We start from the raw sequence: 20,507 nt of genomic DNA on the forward strand, positions 1-20,507 counted from the left end.
GTTGCTTCTATTATTTATTGCACAAATGAGTTATAAACACTTGAAAATATCCAAGTTAATGATTCTTTGGGCTCTGGGGTATGACTTTTACCTTAATGACTTTACATGCATGATGTGAGATGTATCATGCAGGGTTGCACTCATTACTTTTTCAATTCTGAACACTCTTTTTTGTCTTGATATGTTTGTTGAGAAAATCATTATTTTCTTGAAATGGAACTGTCATCACCAAGTACAATCACCAAATCTCTGAATGAGTTTGTCCTGATCACAGAGGTCCTTCTGAACCTTCTTTCTCATGTAAAAGATGGGACAATCACGACTGAAACAAAACAGATATTAACCATTTAAACGCAAAGCACAATCAAAAAGTGCCATGGATTCAGATTTTATATGATCCCAAGAGATTTTTCATTCACTTAAAAGTATTCTGTGAGTTAAGAAGCAAAGTAGAGTGTAGAACCTTAAACTCCAAGATCTGATTGTTAATTCTCCCTTCTCACTGCTACACAATTCCTTGTAATTTGGTTACCAGAATTTGTTGTTAGAACCAGATAAAATCTTCCAGCTGACAAGTTTGAGTATTCTCATTATTTGTCTGCTGGATAGTGTATGGATATTAATATCATATTATAGGGGTAAGTTACATGTTAATCACTTCTGGGAGTTAGAGGATTAATATTTCTAGGTGGAAAGAGAAGAAGAGAGTGCAGTGTCCTGTTGAAGAATACAACTATCTCTTGGCAAAAAAATATCAATCATTGTATTTTTCACACCTGGTACACAGTACATCAGCATGCAGACTGCCTTGACAATTTTGACACTGAGTCCATAGCCTTGCAAACTTTTCTTCCAATGCATTCAGGTGGGAAATCTCCTTTTGGTAGAGACCAGACTCTTTAGGCTTACAGTGTTTACAGACAGCAGAATCTGGTAAGCAAGGGAAAGGATATGATCAGAAGTTGTGACAACACATCTCAGAACAGTAATGGAAAAACTGATTCATACCAAATCTCCAATTTTTTTTTACATAAATTGCAGTTCAGACATATATTTTGTGTACAGTTGTGTTAGTGTTTTATGAGAATTTTTTGAGTGTAACAGCTTAATTTCACACAGTATACTCACTGTTGTCAAGGACTGCTTTACACCCAAGGCAAGTTTCTCTCTTCTTAGTAAACATAGCCAGCTTGCTCACTTTTGATGTTACAATAGTTTTTGTGAGTGTATGTTGCCCTTCTGCAAAGATATCAAACAAGGGAATTAAAATAAGAGTCTTTTGTCTAGTTGAATCAGAGAGCAAAAGTAGCAAATCACACTACACATGGCCTCACTTGAGATTGTCATTTGGCAGGTTGTGGGAATAAAGAAAATTATCAATTAGGGAACTATTAGTTGATCCAATACCAAATTTGTAGAACTTGCATCATAAGAGTTGTACGGTTGATAGTAATGAGAGTTGCTAATGAGATCTTGGGAGTGAAAGGGTTAAAACAAATGTCTTCTTAATGTAGGTTTGAGAGCATTGTATCACAAACATTAACAAGCTCCTTCGGAGGCTCATTATTGAAATCTAGTAATAACACAAGTTGATATTATTAAGTGTGGCTGCATATTAATGTGCATGAACTGTATGCTTTTTGTGAAAAGATAGACCATATTTAATTTTGCATACAGTTCTTTGAGGAAGGATCTTTCTACTTGATAACAAAGTCATTGGTTATTTACAGTGTAAGAGAAGGAAAATGCAGACTTACTAAGAAGCACAGAGGTTGCTTTTGCCTCTCCCAAAATAGGCTCAAATATTCTCAGCAAGGGATTTGACAACTGATTCTCAAGGTAATATTTTGTGTCAATAGGAATGTTGTTCTCCAGCACATAAATGGGATCCTGCAAAGAATGCCAGCTTAGTAATATTTTTTTAAAACAATCAAGTGATTGGAAAAAAAGGTTCTATTCACCTCAGCTTTTTCATAAGCTTTCTCTCCTTTAGCACCTGCAATAATGACATATGGGACTCTGTCTCCCAGCTTGGGAGCAGAACCAGCATCACGTTTCCGCATTCTGTGAAAAGCAAAAAGCAAAATACCTTAGAAGGTAACTTTTTGTCACAATAATGTGCATGGGTTATTACTGGACTATACAATTTGGATTGAGGCAACAATAATACAAGCTGATCAACTAGGTGTTATAAAACCAAAATCAAAGAAAAAACAATGGAGAATCAGATGAAAGGAAATACCCTGAAGAGTCAATGAGAACTCAAAGTAAAAACAAGAAAACTTCCTATGGTAAATAGAAAGAAAAGCAGGCAACTAAGTCATGAGTGGAGTTTGCTTTGCATATAATTGGTTGAAAGAGTGGACTGGTGTGAAATTTTCAGATTAATAACATGGCATAGTAAAACAAAACCAAAGCAGTCCTATAGTCACTTTCAACACTTAATTGAAAATTACTCTATCATGGCTACCAAGTTAGTTGTAAATCAGACCTCTCTGCCAGCTCAGAATGTGCCTGTTTCCCAGCATATTCTTCCCCTGTCTTTGTCAACTCCTTTGTTATCACCAGCTGTGAGATATCAATTCTGTTGCACAGAAGGTCTGATATCACTTGCTTTGTGTAATCAACAGCTCCCATGGGATCCCTATGGACAAAAACATTTATGACTTACAAGTAAGAAATTGACTGAATACAAATGATCACATGAACCAGTAGTGATGAGCAAGCTTCAAAGACCTGTACCTCTCTATGAGAATTTTTTGTAGGCAGGAGTTAATAAGGTTTGCAACCAGAGGGCAGTTATCTCTTCTTACCTGTGAAAATAAAACAAAACCAACAATTAAGAAAGAACCTACACTGATCTAAAGGCCATTATTATCAAAGAATAAAATAAATAAAAGTAACAAAGAATCAATAGCTATGCCTGGGAAAAAGACTGAGAAATTATCAGTTGAAGAGCTTATTAGCAGACTTACTGTTTCTATTCCCTTGCAGTCCATTTTGTCATGCTTATCGGCTTTAGTAAAGTACAATCCAGCATAGCGCTTCTTGCTGATCAGAAGATATGGAAAATACACCTGCAACAATGTGCAAAATTGCATAATGCAATTAAAAAAAGACAAGAAACAAAATCAACCTGGGAAGGGATCAGTCCACTATGTTCCAAAACTCCATCAATTACATCTTACCTTCTCAAACTCCAATTTGATGGGTTTGATAAAGTGACCAGATACATAACCTGCAGCTTCTTTACCAAGTTCCATGCTCTCTGCAACAGAATCCACTCCAAACTTGACCATTACAGAATCTGTGTCTCCATAGATGACCTAAAGGCAACAAATGTGGTGTACAAGAAGAATTAAGCCATCCTCTGATCAGCTAAATTGTACAGTAAATAGATCTTATTCAGTGGTGAAATTTTGTGTTTATCTGTGTGGGTACTTCATAACAAACAGCATTAATTCAACAGTATTTACCTGAGCATTTGTTTTGTACCCATTATCCACTGTATATTTTTCTTCAACAAGTTCTTTTGTTCTCTCTATCATCATGCGCCCAAAAGCCGTCACACTCTGCAGTGAAACAATATTCCACATTTTATCATTGTTGTTTCTTCCTTACTGTCATCACCAATTAAGGTTCCATTAAAAATTTTAAACAATAATTATGTGAAAATTTCAAAACACATTTGAAAGCCTATTGCATGGGTGGGAGGGTTACAATTGACATTCCCAGAAGTGGATTGCATTCAGTTTACATTTTGACCCTTACAAGTAATTCACATGGAACTTCTTACTGTCAATAGTTATTCACTAAAAGGTCTTGTCTTGATACAACACCAATTTCTCTTTACTTAATTACAAGAAAATGTATATCAGCAAGGAGTGGGAATTAATAATCACATTGTAGGAGTTTAAGATTCAAATGGAGCTGGGATCAATATACAGTCCTTATGACAGGTACAAACTTAGAGGGGCAGTTGCTGAATAAATTCAACTAACCAGAAATTAGACTTACAATGCAACTCGATCAAAGCTTAGTTATATTTTGAACTTGTAGCTACCTGTGAAATTGGCAGACAGGGAAGCTTTCCAACTTGTGCTCCAGTAAACCCATACACAGAGTTTGCGCTTAACTTAAGAGCCAGCTGTCGACCATCAAGAACCTATGGTTAAAAGTATTATAGTTGAGTGGGTGGCAAATATTTTTAAATCAAATCATTGAAGTGAAAAAAAATATATATCTGCTGAGTCACAATTTGTACCTTCTTCCTGAAAGGGTCTGTTTCTTTCTTTAAATCCTCTTTAGCTCTAATTGAGAAAGATCGATGCATCATTACATCAGACCATATTGTCATCAAGCATGTGTGTGTTTATCATTATTTTTTGTCAACCTAACATTTAAAACTACTGTTATCACTTTGTTAGCTACAAAGGAGATTTTGATGTGCTAAAAATGTATTTAAGCCATTTGCACACTAAGAAGACTGTTCAGACTGTTTTGTTGTCAATCTTCAGTTTTTATTTTTGAATGAAATGCCCTCCAAAGTGACAATATTGTTACGCTGTTGCACCACTTTGCATCGCATCAGTTTAACTTAACTTTTGTTTTGGCATTGTTATGCCAGATATTATTCTTGAAATTGCCTAACAATGAAATTAACTCCCACTCCTTCAACAGTCTACCTCGAGACATCATGAAAGAATGCAATAAGTAGTGAGAAATTAACATCCATCCATACTTTTTCCTTGCAGACAACAAATGCTCAAGAATTTCAGGCAGCAGTCCTTTCCTTAGAGATGCCTTCACAAAATAATCTCCAGAAGGGGTCTTGATAAACTCATCAGGTTTTAGACTGAAATATACAAACATGAAATTAGCCATTTAATAAGCAGTAGAAGCAAGATAGATCACCTTTGATAACTTTTGGTGTTAACTAAAGAAAACTTTTTGAGCTTATGATCATGATCATGATCATGATCAATAATAATAATAATAATAATAATAATAATAATAATAATAATAATAATAAGAATATTAATAGTAATAATAAACACTTGTTCAGTACCTATCCAGTTCCCTCTAGATGCTTCTCAAAATTGAGAAATAGATAAAAATACGTCAATATTTAAAAAAATTAAAATTAATATGAAAAAGCTTTTTTTTTTACCTACTTATCATCATTAGTACTTGATCATGTTTTTGCCATGTTTTTGTAAAATCTATGGATGATTAATTTTTGAAGAATAGGAATACATCAAAATTCAAGAAACATCTCTACAACCTGATATTTCCTTAATTCATTTTGAAATAAAAATCTTGCCAATGTTATGTGTTAGTGACTAAATCTTTCCATCTGGTGACTGGAAGGAGAGTACTCAGTCACCATTTGGTGTCTGTCTAAGAAGTCACTGTTAAACCCTGTGACTGAGCTTTGACTTAACATAAAAACAGTTTACCATATTTCTGCAATAATACTGTAACAAAAACTACATATTGCCAAGCATGTTAGCAAGATCATGACCATTTACTTACCTAGCCAGATCACTATGATGCAGAAGAGAGGTGTAACACAAATTGTGAGCCATCATGATAGATGGGTACAATGAAGAGAAATCAAGTGTTGCAATAGGAATGTCATAATACCTGTGAAGAAAAACAAACAAATAACTTTCTCTTGCTAATTAGGGAATAACGAACGTAACATGGATAGATTTTCTGATTACCGGTGACATCTGAATTAATTTCATGAAGCACTTTTCTACCACTCAGACAAAATCAGTGAAATACTTTCAATACAACTAACCAGCCCACTTACTATTCATTGACTTTAACAACTGAAACTGATGTGAAAAGGAGTTTACCCTTTAGATGGTTCAATGACTGTGGCTCCAGTGTATTCATCTCCAGCTTCTGCCTTGTGAGCAGGAAGTAACAAGTCTTGCTCTTTAGACTAAAAAAATGTCACAGCATAATTTTGATTTTAATGGTGTAAGGTTGCAGTTGACAACCCCTCATAGCAAGCTACCCCTTGTTTGTATTACAGCAAAGCACAACTGATTTTACTGCAATCAGATGCAACTGTTCATTAAAAATACCTTCAATTACAGCCTACGTCCATTATCACAAATTCCAGGAACCATTTATGCACATAGAAGAGCCACTATAAGAGTAACAATTTTCCAAAAGAAAAGAAAAAAAAAACTGGACAGTGTCTGTTTGATCCAAATTCTTAACTCATGGGGATAAGCCTCAAGTCACATGTAAACCAAGTTGAAACTACAGTCTGATATCAAATAGACTAACTTTGAGTATTGGGGAACTCACCTTTCTGAGGAGCTGTGAAACAACTTTTATCTGCTGTCCTCTTGATAAGAGATAACTAAGAGGAACACCAGTGACTCGTGCCATCTCCATATAGTTAATAAGGCACATAAGTTTTTCTAGTAACCTCAGAGGAAGAATAGCATCTTTCATACAATAAATGGCCAGTCTGCGACGGGTTTGGTTGTTTCCATTCTTAATAAAAATGATTAATATTTTCATTAAAATCATTTGAAAATCTTTTACAAATACACATATATACTGGAGGTCATTGAAGATCATGATGTTTTACCAAAACATTTTTAGAATTTTTCACTTAATTAAGGCACTAAAACAACTCTAACTAAAAATCTGAACATTATCAATTAAACCTCGCAATACTCTAAAAATCCTTGGGCAATTAATCAATTAATGGTAAATACACAATATCTTTTCTTATGTACCTGTAAATCTGTTATAATATTGTGCTGTACATCTTCTTTCTGTTCTTGTAGAAAATAAAAACTGACATAGTTCAGGGTGTAAGATCTCAGTTTGTAATCTCTCAGCAAGGCATGTAACAGATCAAACTGAACACGTCCAGAAATGTTTATGACTTTGTTCTCACGTTTGCCATAAGCACGGGATTGAAAAACTGTGTTTGATATGGTGCTCTTTTCATCTCTCACACGTCCAAGGAATGAAAAGGACTGAACCTTCAAAGCTGCTGCTCGATTCAGTAAATAGGGAAGGTCAAAGTTCACAACATTGTATCCTGTTATGATGTCAGGGTCCACTTTTTTTACAAAATCACTCCATGCCTTTAAACAAATGGATAAGAAAAGCAGAAAAAGGAAATTAGAAACAGCAGAACTGTAATTACTTACTAGACTAAGTTTAATTATGACAGCTTATGATCATCATAAATCAAGAAGTACAGACATTTTTGTTCCTTGTAATAAAAAGATAAGAAAATCAGCAAAAGAAAATTAGAAACAGCAGTACCATAATTGCTTACAGGTCTAACTATGACAGCTTATGGCCATCATAAATAAAAAAGTACAGACATTTTTGGTCATTGTAATAAAAAAGAAGAAAGTCAGGAATGTTGCTCAATATGTAAGTACCTTTAATAACTTAGACTGTACCCTGTTACAAGACTGATGTTGTAGTATAATGTTATCCCAACACTTAACCTTAAAAAGTCATGGAAATTGTCAAGTTGACAAATTCCTTTCATAGCAGCCTACTTATGATGCCAGTTTGTCACTGAAAAATGTGTTGCATATGGCTCTAGTGACAATCATCCAAGACTCAGATATTTCCTGGAAATATTTCTTTACTGACAATAATTGCCATCACTGTTTTAGAACTTGGAGAAAATTTTGAAAATAACCATTTTCTTTTCTGTTGTGGAGTTAGTTAAATTGATTTAATTTTTAACTGCCACAGACCTGAAGCATATCTTGTTCCCTTTTATATGACAAAACATGTGACCCTACAATTGGAGCACAGGAGTTCAGTGTGAATACATTTCTGATGAATGGATCCTTATCACCCTGGTTTATGACCATGTTTGCAATCTGAATCACTGAATCTTTCTCTGGTTCAGGAAACACTCCCTTTCTGCCAGCACATTCTATGTCAAAACTCAGGATTCGAACTGGAGCCACTTTAGACCATTCACCTTTGAACAAAAAGGAATCATGACAACAATTACAATCATTACTATAAAGTTCCTCTTACCATTATAATCAGAATATTACAAAACAACTTTTTTTCTAAAGAGTCAGAGGTATGAAATTACACAAACTGTTGCCAGTTGGCCAAGGACAACAAGTCAACCAGGCATGGGATAAGAATAAGCTGTAAAAGTTTACTTGCATGCCCTTAATGCCAGTGCAATTGATCATAATACAAAAAACATTGCCTAAATATTCTAAGTGATCATAGTTTTCTGAGAATCGCAATCAGTAGTGGTAATGGGACTGAATGGAGTCCAATTCCAGCTGTTATTAGAGGATGACCACAAAGCAGCAGTCTGATCAGTTAATTATGACTATGACAGCTAGGAAAACTGGAAGATACACAGTCTTGTTACTAATTAATCAAAACTATGAAAGCACTTGACTTGTAGGCAATCCCATAAATTAGCACCCGAATAGAGCTGGTGATAACCAATCACATTGAGAATTTTGCTTTGGTTCTGATTACCTCCCTAATGTATAGTACATAATTTCAGAGGAAATAACTTAGAATTGACTAATTACCTTCAGGACTGTGACTAATGAACTCATCATAGGCAACATCCACTTCAATTTGACAATGAGACACACACTGGGCCTCACTTTTTCCACTACCTCCCATGGAAGGTGAACGCACTCTGTATTTCCCAGCTGGTAATTCTATCCAGTTACAGCCCACAACACTTGTGTCTACCATGAATCGAACCTTTCATGTTCAAAACAAGAACAAGAAAAAAAAAATAAACAGGACAGTTATTAACTAAATTGGTGCCCTTTTTCAGCCTCACATTTCTCATGAGTGAGTCACTGTACTGTTAAAGTTTGTTTAGCAGACAACATTCAGGATTTTTCCCCTTCTTCAAGCACGAGTTTAAAATGGTCAGAACCAGTGTTGGAAAGATAATGTGGAAAAAGCATCAATCCCATCTAAGTGGAGGGACAATAACCTTCTCACCCCTTCATACTGTAAAAACTGGTATAGCAAGCTCTGATGAGCTTGGCAATCAACTATTAACAAATTCGCTGGCTAATAAAAAATACATAAAGATGTTCACTGCCCTTTGGGAAACCTCAAGGTTACAATTTTACATTGATACATCTTCCTACAAAGGTGAAACTTACAACAGTAAATGAAAGTCATAATAAGATTGTAACATGCCTCATAATCAATGTTGCTTTCATAAGTGGAATATCCTCTTTCTGGGAGATCTGCACATTTAAAGCCAGTCTCCAAAATCCGTTTGGCTGGTGCAACAAGTTTTGGCAGTGCCATGGTGATGCGAAGGAATGGGATCTTCCTGTTGCTATGGTATCCATAAATACTCTCCTTTGTCTCACAGTCAACGGCAAGAACAGCCTGGGTAATGAAGTGGTTAACATCTCCTTACACCATAATATCAAAAATTACCTGGAGAACAGTTGGGAAAAGTTGAAAACTAAAGGAGGGTCTTATTCAGATAAAGCACTTCTTCCTTTTGGCTAATTTTGTTGAAAATTGGGATCATGTGTACTATAGGCACCCGTGGTCGAGTGACAATTGATACCAGTGATCGACACTTAACCGACATATAGATCGAGTGTGGTTGACATGTGATCCACTTGATGGTCGAGTGTCAATAGACAATTGGTCCATATGTCGATCGACACATGGTCCACACTAGCTCAACAAGGGTCAATAGTCGGTCGAGTGGCAACTGACTCATGTGTTGGCCGGCAGCATCCTTATCGCGACGGCTAATCGGCCAATTGACTGTCAACTCTCGGCTGACTTTTATTAGTTTTCAACCTTTATACCTTTTTATCTTAATAGTTAATTATTGTATCTCTTAGTCTTACAAACCTTGTCTTGCTGATCCGTTTTGTAAGTTACGGATCCTCGTTTTTCCCCCTTATGGCCTTGCGCACTTTGTGTTTTAGATATAACTCCAAAACTTAGCCATTTCTACTAATTTTAAGGTGCTCTTTCCAGCTTTTTTCCAGATTTTAGTCATTGGTATGATTGGTTCACCACACTTGACTACTAGATACCTCTTACTAACTGAGTTCGAGGTCTGTACTGGACGGACTGAGTTTTTCAGTCCCCTCTTTGATTTATGGCTGAAACACAAATCGAGTTTGTTGGTTCTCAACTCTGCTCTGAGAGGTTTTTCTCCGGGTACTCCAGTTTCCCCTCTTTGATTTACAGTCTCCCCAATTAGTAGAGCACTTGTGTTTGGCTAGAATGATTTGAGACTTAAATAAAGTTAAAGACGTTGACAGCATATTTTTTTTAACTTTTTTGTATTTTCCAGAACAGCATTTGTGACTGGCTTTTTAATGTCACTAACACTGGACTCTAGAAAAAGAGTTTCTTTTTCTTCCTTGTGCAATAATTATGAAAATTTGAACCTCTTGAGCTGGATTTTTTTTCCGCTGGCTTTCCTTCTTTTCGACGGAAATAATCGAAGGACAAATATCAATGCAGATGGGGGTTATTGCAAGATAACCATCCAACCACGTGATATAAAGTAGCCAATAGTGTAACTCATAGGATTACAAGATAGTCACAATAAGCTGCACTGCACTGCATTTGAATTTCGATATTTGAAGTACACAACATAAACAGAAGTTATTGGACTGGAAAGATTAAATTCACAATTTCATTGATACTTTCTTTTACGCCTTATAGTGACAGGCTTGGATCTAGGAGGAATTCACGCCTGTTATGAAGGAGTTCTGAAGATATTGAAACAGAGAAAGTGTTCCCTTGCCAAGGCTATGGAGAAATATGGAGTGGCCAGAAATACGCTGAGGGAATTCATTGGAATTTGTGAGCTAAAAATCTTGGACAGAGATAAGTTCAACGCAGTTGTTTCCACTGAGAGGGAGCGTTGTGGAAAGCCGTTGGTCAAAGATGTCGAGCTACGTTGCTGAGCTGCCCTATCAAATGATTCAAGGAAGAAGTCAGACTTCTTCCTTTCTTTCCTACAGGAAGCTTTTACACTGGAAAATAACAAAGAAACTCCTTAGGCATTTAATCGATAAAGAGAAGCTAAGGATCTAGGAACTGCCAATAACACCCCCCCCCTCCCCACCCAACCGTCACCACCCCACACTTGAGAAAAAAAAGCTTTCATGAGGTGCCTGTTCTGAGGAAATGATAGAAACATAGATAAAGTTTTCAATCAATTTTTAAATGAGCTGAACTTCCCTTAATCACTTAGTATATCAGTTAAAATCTTAGGAGATCTATCCAGGATAATTATGATAATGCACTAAATGTTACATACTTAATTTGTCCAGGATGTATGTCTAACAGGACTTATCCAACCTGTCCTTTGTAAAGTCCAGTTCAAATCATCACTAACATCCACTGAAGGCCTCAGTCTCAATGATTCGGTGGTAGCTGAGCGAGGTTCCTCTAGTGTGAGCTTTGATCACTAATCAATTAACTGTGTTAATGTAATGAAAAAACTCCAACCTTGAATGACAGCTCAACTGAATCAAAACTTGGCAATTAATATATATTTCATTCTTTGTTTTGTTCAGTATATATACTGCTAACGACCCACAATTCCCTAATTCGCTTTGACAAAGGCTAGGGTAAATGCTCAAAATGTCAGCTCTCGCATTCTTGTACCATGGTCAATTTACCACATGAACTTAGTTGCTAAACCCAAATTTCTTTGTGTGCAAAAGTATCACATCTCTTTGTGTCTTGTTCTGTAATGAAATTGTCAACCGAAATGATATCTACAAATCTTTCCGGCTTGAATTGAAACTGAATGCAGCTTGCCAGTTTTCGTGCCACGAATGACGTGGTTTCCTTGTATGTACAATCACTAATCACCGTCCATTCCAATCAGATGCCGCGAACCATATTTTTTCACTATGAAATTTCATCATTTGTGTCACTTATTGGCTGTGACTCTAAACTGAATGATTATTTTCATCACTCTCATTTCGGGAATAAGTCTCAGTACTTATATAAAAACAGTTTATTGATCATGAGTTACAATTAGATTCTCAGTTTTCGCAAAAATTTACTCATTATTCATGAATCATAGTCCGCAAAACAAGAAGTTCACGGATCTTTCTTGAAAGTTCCATTAACTTTCTGGGCCTGAAAAGCCACTTCAAAAACTGCAATCCACTTATTCTAGAAAGCTGGCCTTTTCCTATGATTTCAAGATACAAAAAGGCAAACTTGTTGCAAAATTTCACTCCTGGGAACGTCTTCATCTTTGAGATACATAGGAAATTACAGCATCCGAAATAGACCCAGAAAGTTTCAGGAGTTTCGAGAAACGGACCCCAGGTGAGGCTATCAATTCACGCATCACAACTGAAATTGAACTCTTTTCACAAATCACGAGCTTTTTCCCCCTCAAATCAGGCATCTCAAATAACCCTGTACCACCCTGTTCAAAGTAACTTTTGCTCTTGCAGGAATTCTAAGAAATAGCTCACTCAACCTAGCACTAGCTAGCTGACAGCATAGTAGACAAGATAGCTGCCGTTTGAGGAGGGATACTGCTGAGACTGAAAATGATTTGCTGCACCGATATATCATTGACAGATGACTGACATGCTGCCGACAGCTGACCATTAGGTGGTGATTGTCAACTGAGTGATCACAGTTAGTATCGATCGACACTCAATGAAGTGTCTGCAAAAAGTAGGATTCTATTCACCGACTATCGACCGACTGTTGACTGATATGTCGACTGAGTGTCAATCAACAGGTTGATCGAGTGTCAACCACACTCGATCGATATTTTGGTTGAGTGTCAATTGCTGGTATTAATGTACACTTGACTGCGGGTGCCTTTAGTACACATGATCTGAAAATTGTAGTTAATAGCTAGATTTTAATAGCAGATTGATAGAAATACAGTAATTTTTGCTTTCCTGAGCTGGCAAGACAAAGTTGTATGGCAATTCCCCTTGAATAACACATCACATATTCTTAGGTAAATCCTATGAAATGTTATTTTCCTTTTTTTACCTTTTTTTTACCTTTTTATATCCTGATAGAACACATGACACCTACCTGAGTAACATCCTTATTTGATCTCATGTCTCCCAACACAGCTTTATCAAGACAATCCCGAAATACACTGCAGTAACTCTGCTGAAATCCTGACGGAGCTGGGACGTAAAAATATGGTACGAACCCGTGGATATGACAAAGGACACTGTTCCCCTCCATTGTCACCCCATACATCTGAACTATCGGCACTGGACCAACCTTGGACCCTGGCATTCCCTGCAGGGGTTTACCTGCGATGAAGAATCATAAAAGAAATCTTGATATTTATAATATGATTAGTTTCTTTATAGCATTCATTTTTCATTCCTGACACAAATTGAAATCAGGCTGAAGGATTGCACCCTCGACCACTTGCAAAGACGGTAACACCCGAAAACAGTATGATTTACAATACCATGTAAAACAAGTTCACCAATCAAACCCAATCTAAAGATAAAATATAAGCTTGCACAAACCTTCCTTTTCTGTCAAAAAAAAGTTTCAACCTTCACAATAGAATAACTGTATTTATTAAGAAACTTAGAGGCACAAACCGATGTAGTTGTCCACCTCCAACTGCTGAAATACGAGGCTTTCGGAGGAAGGATTTAACTTCGGTGCAGCCGGTCTGGACCACTTGTGTGCTGGATCTTTGTCCACGACTTCACCGAGCAAAGCCAACTCTTCTTCGAAGGTTCGCGGGTTTCCCTCATCATGGCGGGATCGTTTTGCAGAGCTGCCAACCTCCTCGCTTCCTTTGCGTTTTTGAGCGTTATCCATGTCGCTTGAACCTGGCTAAAAGAGAAATCTTGAACGAGTACAACGGTTTTTTAGATCGTATAAAGTATACCTCAACCAGTGCAATCCTCTACTAACTATGAGTGCAACCAATGTACAAATTGAAAATGGCGGGAACAACTGAGCGATTGCCGCTGAACACTTCTAAATTACGGTCAACCTAACCCTACTCCCCACGAGACTGAGAATACTCTTCTTCGAAAATTCGTAAAACAAAATTCAGCTGATTCGTATTTTTCTTTACTTGTGTAATGTTACACAAATAAGTGATCCAGACTGAAAAGAATTGTGACAATCCGAAGTAAAATCTCCAACCCTCCCCACCCTGGCAAAGAAGTGCAAATTTGTTTGTCTACTCCCCAGAGAAGTGGAAGGTTAATTAGTACTTTTCCTGAAAGAGTGACAGACTACACAATGCATGAAGTATGTGGAGTATGTTGCCTGCATATGATTTATTTGCAGTTTTTTGATCAACAAATTCTGTGAACAATGAAATATCTTTGTTTCAGGAAACAATAAATGAGTTGTGAACAAGAGCGAAGATGAAGTTCGAACACTCTTGGTGACTGCTGCAATTTCAGGGTTTTCTTGCACGCAGAGAGTGGCGAAGGCTGTGACAAAAACCGGTAAGTACACGCTGCATACTATCTAGAATTGTCCACCCCACAAAAAACAAGTATAGACAACAATGGATACTTATCATCTGCAAATAAATGGCGGAGTACTTTCTGGTTTCGCACATTCTTTTTCGCGAAACGCGGTTGATTGTGATTAATTGTGAGTGTAACCTAGGTTAAAAGAGGTCTTGAAACACTCCAAGAAACCACCTAATAATGATGGTTTGATTGCTACACCAACTTATCAATGGAAACCGAGAGGGGTAACTGCTTGGTATTGGTCTGGTCAGGTACACAAATAGTGGTCCCGTAATAGTTTTTACTAATTGCGACTACAGATGTTAAGGGCCTGTTTACATGGAGGGGGGGACCCCAGGTAGGTGAGGTAACCTGCCTAAGTGGGGTAACCCGCCTGTCCATATAAATTCTTATTTTATTTCAATCACGTTTATATGATAGTTGGGGTGACCTGCCTAGGTGGGTTGCCCAGTCTGCCAGGTAGGGTAACCCTGTCAGCCAGGGTGACAATTTGCCATGTAAACGTGTCAAGGTGGGGTAACCTGCCTAGCAGGGGTCGCATTCATGACAAAAAGCTCAAAAGCGAAACATGTATGTTTTAAAACTTTGTACATTTCCTGTCTGTCTCATGGCAGAAATCATCAGAAACTGCAACAGACACACAAGGAGTGTAAAATGTTCACATTTTGGAATATTTAGCATTGTAAATCAACCACATTTGGTTTCCCAAACTGATCCGTATAATGTATTAAGTCAACAGTTACTTGCAAAACCAAACACCGTGTAACACAACACATGACACTTTCAGGAATAAATACATATGTGCCTGAGAATTAATCCTTCGTCTTTTTCAAGATGTGAGCTTGGGATGCCTCTGCTCAAACTCCTTAATTGCAAGCGTAACGACAACCTCAAGAAACCTCACCCCAACACCCCGGGGTTGCAAGATTGCATGTAAACACGTTTTATTTTTCAACCACGGTTAGGCGGGTTACCTCACCAACCTGGGCCTGGGGTCCCCTACCTCCATGTAAATAGGCCCTAAGTATGGTTAAGGATGGCAAATGATTCCTGCTTGGAGCACTTTATGAGTAAGCAAACCAGGTTGATATCTGGGGAGAGAAGGGGATAACATACTAGCTTTTATATGTGGTAATAACATTCTGGAATGTTTTACTCATAAAAATTATTATTTTTCATAGCAAAGGGTGATCACATGCACATCAACCCCCCCCCCCCCCCCAACCTTCCAATTATCACCATGTTACTTTTTTACTTCTCGGAAAAATATAAGTTACAATATATAACAGACCTATTATAAATAATCACATCACTCAATTGAAAGGAAAGTCACAAAAATTTATTCACATTATTCCAGTACTGTTATTCAACTACTATATTCTACCTCAGCATAATAGCCTGAACAAAGACAAACATTTTGTTCAAAAATACTGTCACAACACTTTCTTTTCAAAGGATGATTTACTTTTCTATATACAATGGCCATTTCAAATACATAGTCTTTATTTTGATTTATTTACAGTTTATAATAAGTATAACCCTGGCTTTATAGAAGAATCCTTTTAATTAGCACAAGCACAAGTCACGTTACCTCACAAAATTATGGGTTAGAAATATAAATTTAGAGAACACTTCTTTCCCAAAGATTTTACATTTCTGTGTGAACAGGGAAAACCAGAAGTCATTCTATAAACTGAATAAATATTTCTGTCTTATTGTAAAAGGATAATCAGCCCCTCTCAGAGGAATTCTTAATCTCATTGTTCATAAATTATATTTTCTGCTGTTGGTGCTTTTGTCGTCTACTGTAAACAGGATATTGCTTAAACCCAAATTTTTGTTCATTCAGCTGGTAAGAATCACATACTCATCATTGCTCTCAACATCCATGCTATCGTCATCATAACTAACAACAGAAGAGGTGGTCCCCTTGTCATTATCCTTGTCTTTCTGTTCTTTGCTTGTCTCACTATGGTTAATAGGATATTCAGTTATATCCATGTTTTCATTAAAACTCTCTTGGAATTCTTTAACCAAGATGCTTGGTTCATTGTGATAAGCAGTACTTGGTCCTTCAATGGCATCAGAGATAACATCTTTTTCAATCTGGCTGTATAAAATAAGTGATGATTCTCCACCTGTTGAAGATATAATTATAATTATGTGTGGAAGTGAAAGGTAAATTTAATGATTTTTATTTGTTAAGTATTATTATAATAGTACATGGCATCCTGCTGAAGTTGTTCAACAAAAGGTTTTTCAGAAACAAAATAACCACGGTGTAAGAAGTATATCTTACCATCTGTTGATTCTTCCATCAAATTAAAAAAAGATGTAGATTTCCTAAGAGAATGATAACAACTATAGCTCAGCAACATCTCTGATCACAGGTAAAATTGATTGAAAGTGAAGTACCATCTGAAATTTATCAAGGTTTAAAATAATAAATATTTAGATTTGTTCTATCTTAACAAATCAACTCCCAAGATCTGATTGTTAATTCTACCCTCAAGGTGCTACACATTTCCCTGTAAATTGGTGTTGAGAATTTGGAGTGAGATCAAGATAAAAGCCTCTACCCTTGAGTATTCTCATTACCTTTTCTTTGTATAATGGATGGATATCACAGGAAGAAGTGACATGTTAATCACTTCTGGGAGTTAGAAAGTTGAAGGAAATGGAGCCTAACAGCTAATGTGGCTGTCTCTGGCAATCAATTTAAAATTCAAATAAGAAGTTTGCGAAGAAACATGAAGCAATGATGTAATTTCCAAATTGTGGAGAAAGGAGGTGGTGAGCCTTAATTCCCTCGAAAAATCTCCATGGGAGGTCATAACTTATACACAAAATTTGAGAGTCATACCAGGGTATTGTAACCTGATGTTTGTCCTGGTAAGTGTGCAGCATTGTGGAAACAACTGATAGCATGTTATCAAAGTACTTGCACCCTGTCTTTTCAATCTTGATCAAAGCTTCTAAAATTCTGAAACATCAAGCAGCAAATCAAAAACCAAAGGAAAAAAAAAACTTTTTCATATAATAATTAAATATAAACTAATTGAGTAAACAAAAAAGTACTCTCCTCCTATGCTAAACAATGAAATTTAATTTACATAAAGGACTGAAATGAATACTCACATTTTGAGCATTACCAAGATTTGCTTGAAACTTAAAACACACGGTCTGGCAAAGAGATCCAAGACATAACATGACTTGCGCAAAATGTAACATGACCAAAGCTCAACTTCTGTTGTGATATTGTTGGCATCCAAAAGCACTGAGAGTTAAGAACAAATTGGGACACACAAGTATGTACACAGCAGTAGATACTCATAACTTGAAAAAACCATGCACCTTAAAACCAAAAACTACGGTAACCCTTTGACCACCTACAGTGACTAGCATCTAATTTCTCCTTACACCATCTCTCCAGAATCACACAATAAAATAATGTGAATAAAGGAAATGATCAGATCATTGATTGAAACAGTATGCAGGGAGTCTTTTAACCCCTGACTCCTAATAGTGACTGACAGCATATTTCTCCTTACTTTATCATTTTTGAATCAAAGGTTTAGATCATGAGAATAAAAGAAATGGTAAAGAAAAGAAGCTTTTGATTGTTACACAAATTCTCTTTGTCAGCACCTTAGGAAATGTTTACAGAACAGTATGGAGAATATAAAAACTGATGGTGAGGTGTAAATGGTTAATATAAGAGCATATATTATAGACTTGCTTACTCATGGATAGTTTTGATTCTCCTTCCTCCAATTCAGTCTCAGCCCAATGGCTTCCAGTCTCCTTGTAATCACAGGATAAGTTGTCATCATTAAATGATACATCAGAACTGTGGCTTGCTCTCTGAATAACACATGACTCCTGACAATGAGGTGGAGAACTACTGTGTAATGGCAGAATATTGAACATCACAGAGGCTGTTGTTAGTGACTCGAGCACTAGCGTATCAGGATCTGGTAAATAAATTCATAGCAAATTACAGTCATTTCAATCTTTGATTAAAAAATGTGTTTCTGTGTTACATATAAAGAGAGTGAACATAACTCAGAGCTGAGAGAGCGAAAAAAACCCACAAGGATAGTTTCCCTGGTTTTTGAAACAATTCTTCTGTCCATAACATGATTCCACCAGACAGGAAGAATAAGTCTCTTCTTCCTCACCATTTCACAGTTCATGTTGTGGAAACCATTGAAAAAATAACCTCTTGGAAGAGAGTTCAGATTCAGGAATGTGCATTACCATTTTTATTGGATTAAGTGCCCTGGGGACTTATTAAGTGTTTGGACCTTGAGATTAGGCACTTCTTCAAGGTGAGGGGTGTAACAACAATAACAATAAATAATGATAAAACCTTAAGATATACCATATACAGTGAATTTAGAGATTGTAAGCCAGTAAATAATAATCAATATTCTTCTTTTGTGTGGAGGGGAGGGGAGGGGGGAGGGGAATAGGAGGGCTTGGGTCTATATTTTAGGCCTAGCCTGCAAGTACTTTTCCTAACTAAAGGTTGGGGTCTTATTTGAGGTTGGGCATGTAATTGAATCAATATGATAACCAACTGGAGTGTTTTAAAACATATCAACTGATTGACACTTACAGTGCTCCTTTAGAAACCTCAGTGTATCTCTGTAACCCTGCCTGCAGATATCAATCAAGACCTCTTGACTTGGTGGCCACAGTGCACGGGACAATCTCCAAATGTTACTCCCAGTAAATTGCATGCTAGTATTTCGTACTTCAATGTGAAATTCATTTGATGAAACATCTTTAGGACAAATGTCATGTTCTCCACTAAATGGGGACACTGTGATAGTTTCTCCTTCTTTGAAGTGTTGTGGAAGATTATCAGAAATTCCTCCATCCACATAATACTGCAAAAGAATTAGAGTAAATTCATTTTCCTAGTGATACCAACTCTTAAGTTTCATTTCTACCGTTTGAAATTAAGTGAAAAGTTATACCATACATTTGGGAGAAATAAAATTTATATTATCTGGCAATTAGTCTATTGTAATACTTCAGGCAATTTTCATACTCTAGATAATTTAGTCCTTGATGGTCTATTGCAGATAAGTTTTGTTATATGCATTGCAGATAAGGATTTGTTACATAATTTAGAGAGGTTGTGTATTGTGTGAGTAACCAGACATACAGAGACAACTACTTTCTAACCAGTAATTACAGAGGCCAACATGTAATATAACCTGACTGTTGATGCAAGTTAAAGTAACATACCTTTCCTCTGTATACAGCTGGAAACATTCCAGAAAATACTGGTACATAGGAACTGGCTACAAGTGCCTGTGGTATTTATGAAATCAAATATAAAACTCAATATTGCTGGGTAATTTGATGTGATTTTATGATATCAAAAATGATTTGTTTTTTCTGACAAAATGACTTAAAATAAACTCAGTCTAAGAGTTATTAATTTGTATTCAGAACCTTTATATCCTAGCATCACAGTTCACATTCTTCATACTTTTCTCTATACATTTCCTATATTCCTCCATTATTCTTGTGACCTTAATATGTGACACAGATGTGATATTGTAAGGAGAAATTAGATGCAACAATGTAATCACTCTTGGGTTAAAAAAGAAAGGAGACATCAAATTCATTCTGCATTGACATTATTTTAATGAGAAAAAAAATTGATCACAACCAAAATGGCAAGTAAACTCAATAGTGATTCATTTCTCAGTTTTGAAATTCCACTGGGGTTTACTGTCACAGTGACAATGGTTTGGGTTTCTACCCTGAGGTAAATGAAACCTCTTACCACTCCCCTGCTTTGCCCCCGCCCATCGCCCCCGCCTTGATCTCTCCCCAGACAACAATAAACATTTGGACATTTCAACATTTTAAAACAAGTATTGTTGCTTTTGTTGCCGCTGAATTGGGAGCGTGCATAACTGTATTCATGAATGATATGAATGATCATTTTTAAAAAAAATACCAAAGTAGGGA

At 36.4% G+C, this 20,507-nt stretch overlaps 3 protein-coding genes across 4 annotated transcripts in view; 1 reads left to right on the forward strand and 2 right to left on the reverse strand.

Annotated features, from left to right (window-relative positions):
• On the reverse strand, positions 1-14,183 carry LOC113669343 (DNA polymerase delta catalytic subunit). The gene is made up of 22 exons (XM_089184084.1): positions 13,614-14,183; positions 13,081-13,310; positions 9,208-9,405; positions 8,574-8,754; positions 7,758-7,990; positions 6,768-7,124; positions 6,328-6,519; positions 5,865-5,953; positions 5,536-5,646; positions 4,742-4,855; positions 4,265-4,310; positions 4,064-4,165; positions 3,477-3,572; positions 3,189-3,326; positions 2,976-3,077; positions 2,743-2,813; positions 2,492-2,644; positions 1,962-2,064; positions 1,758-1,890; positions 1,129-1,239; positions 777-930; positions 1-322 (listed from the first exon to the last, which is right to left on the reverse strand). The coding sequence occupies exons 1-22, from the start codon at positions 13,837-13,839 to the stop codon at positions 226-228; spliced, it is 3,237 nt and encodes a 1,078-aa protein (XP_089040210.1). The 5' UTR covers positions 13,840-14,183; the 3' UTR covers positions 1-225.
• The window catches only part of LOC113669348 (uncharacterized), an 18,559-nt gene continuing 12,215 nt past the window's right edge, over positions 14,164-20,507 (forward strand). The window contains exons 1-2 of one of the 2 annotated variants that reach the window (XM_089184095.1): positions 14,164-14,280; positions 14,367-14,483. The gene's annotated coding sequence lies outside the window, so the exon portion shown is untranslated. Of the gene's footprint in view, positions 14,281-14,366; positions 14,484-18,292; positions 18,427-20,507 lie in introns of those variants that run through there. The other variant, XR_016180244.1, reaches the window with a different exon arrangement.
• The window catches only part of LOC113669351 (uncharacterized), a 5,522-nt gene continuing 845 nt past the window's right edge, over positions 15,831-20,507 (reverse strand). The window contains exons 2-8 of the mRNA XM_027185365.2: positions 19,773-19,838; positions 19,135-19,408; positions 18,257-18,487; positions 17,652-17,790; positions 17,377-17,496; positions 16,813-16,856; positions 15,831-16,651 (exon numbers count right to left, since the gene is read on the reverse strand). Of these exons, the coding sequence (XP_027041166.2) occupies positions 16,359-16,651; positions 16,813-16,856; positions 17,377-17,496; positions 17,652-17,790; positions 18,257-18,487; positions 19,135-19,408; positions 19,773-19,838 (1,167 nt within the window). The 3' untranslated portion in view covers positions 15,831-16,358. The remainder of the gene's footprint in view (positions 16,652-16,812; positions 16,857-17,376; positions 17,497-17,651; positions 17,791-18,256; positions 18,488-19,134; positions 19,409-19,772; positions 19,839-20,507) is intronic.

Source organism: Pocillopora damicornis, chromosome 10 (genome assembly GCF_964200805.1).
Source record: "Pocillopora damicornis chromosome 10, jaPocDami1.2, whole genome shotgun sequence".
Taxonomy (NCBI): Eukaryota; Metazoa; Cnidaria; class Anthozoa; order Scleractinia; family Pocilloporidae; genus Pocillopora; species Pocillopora damicornis.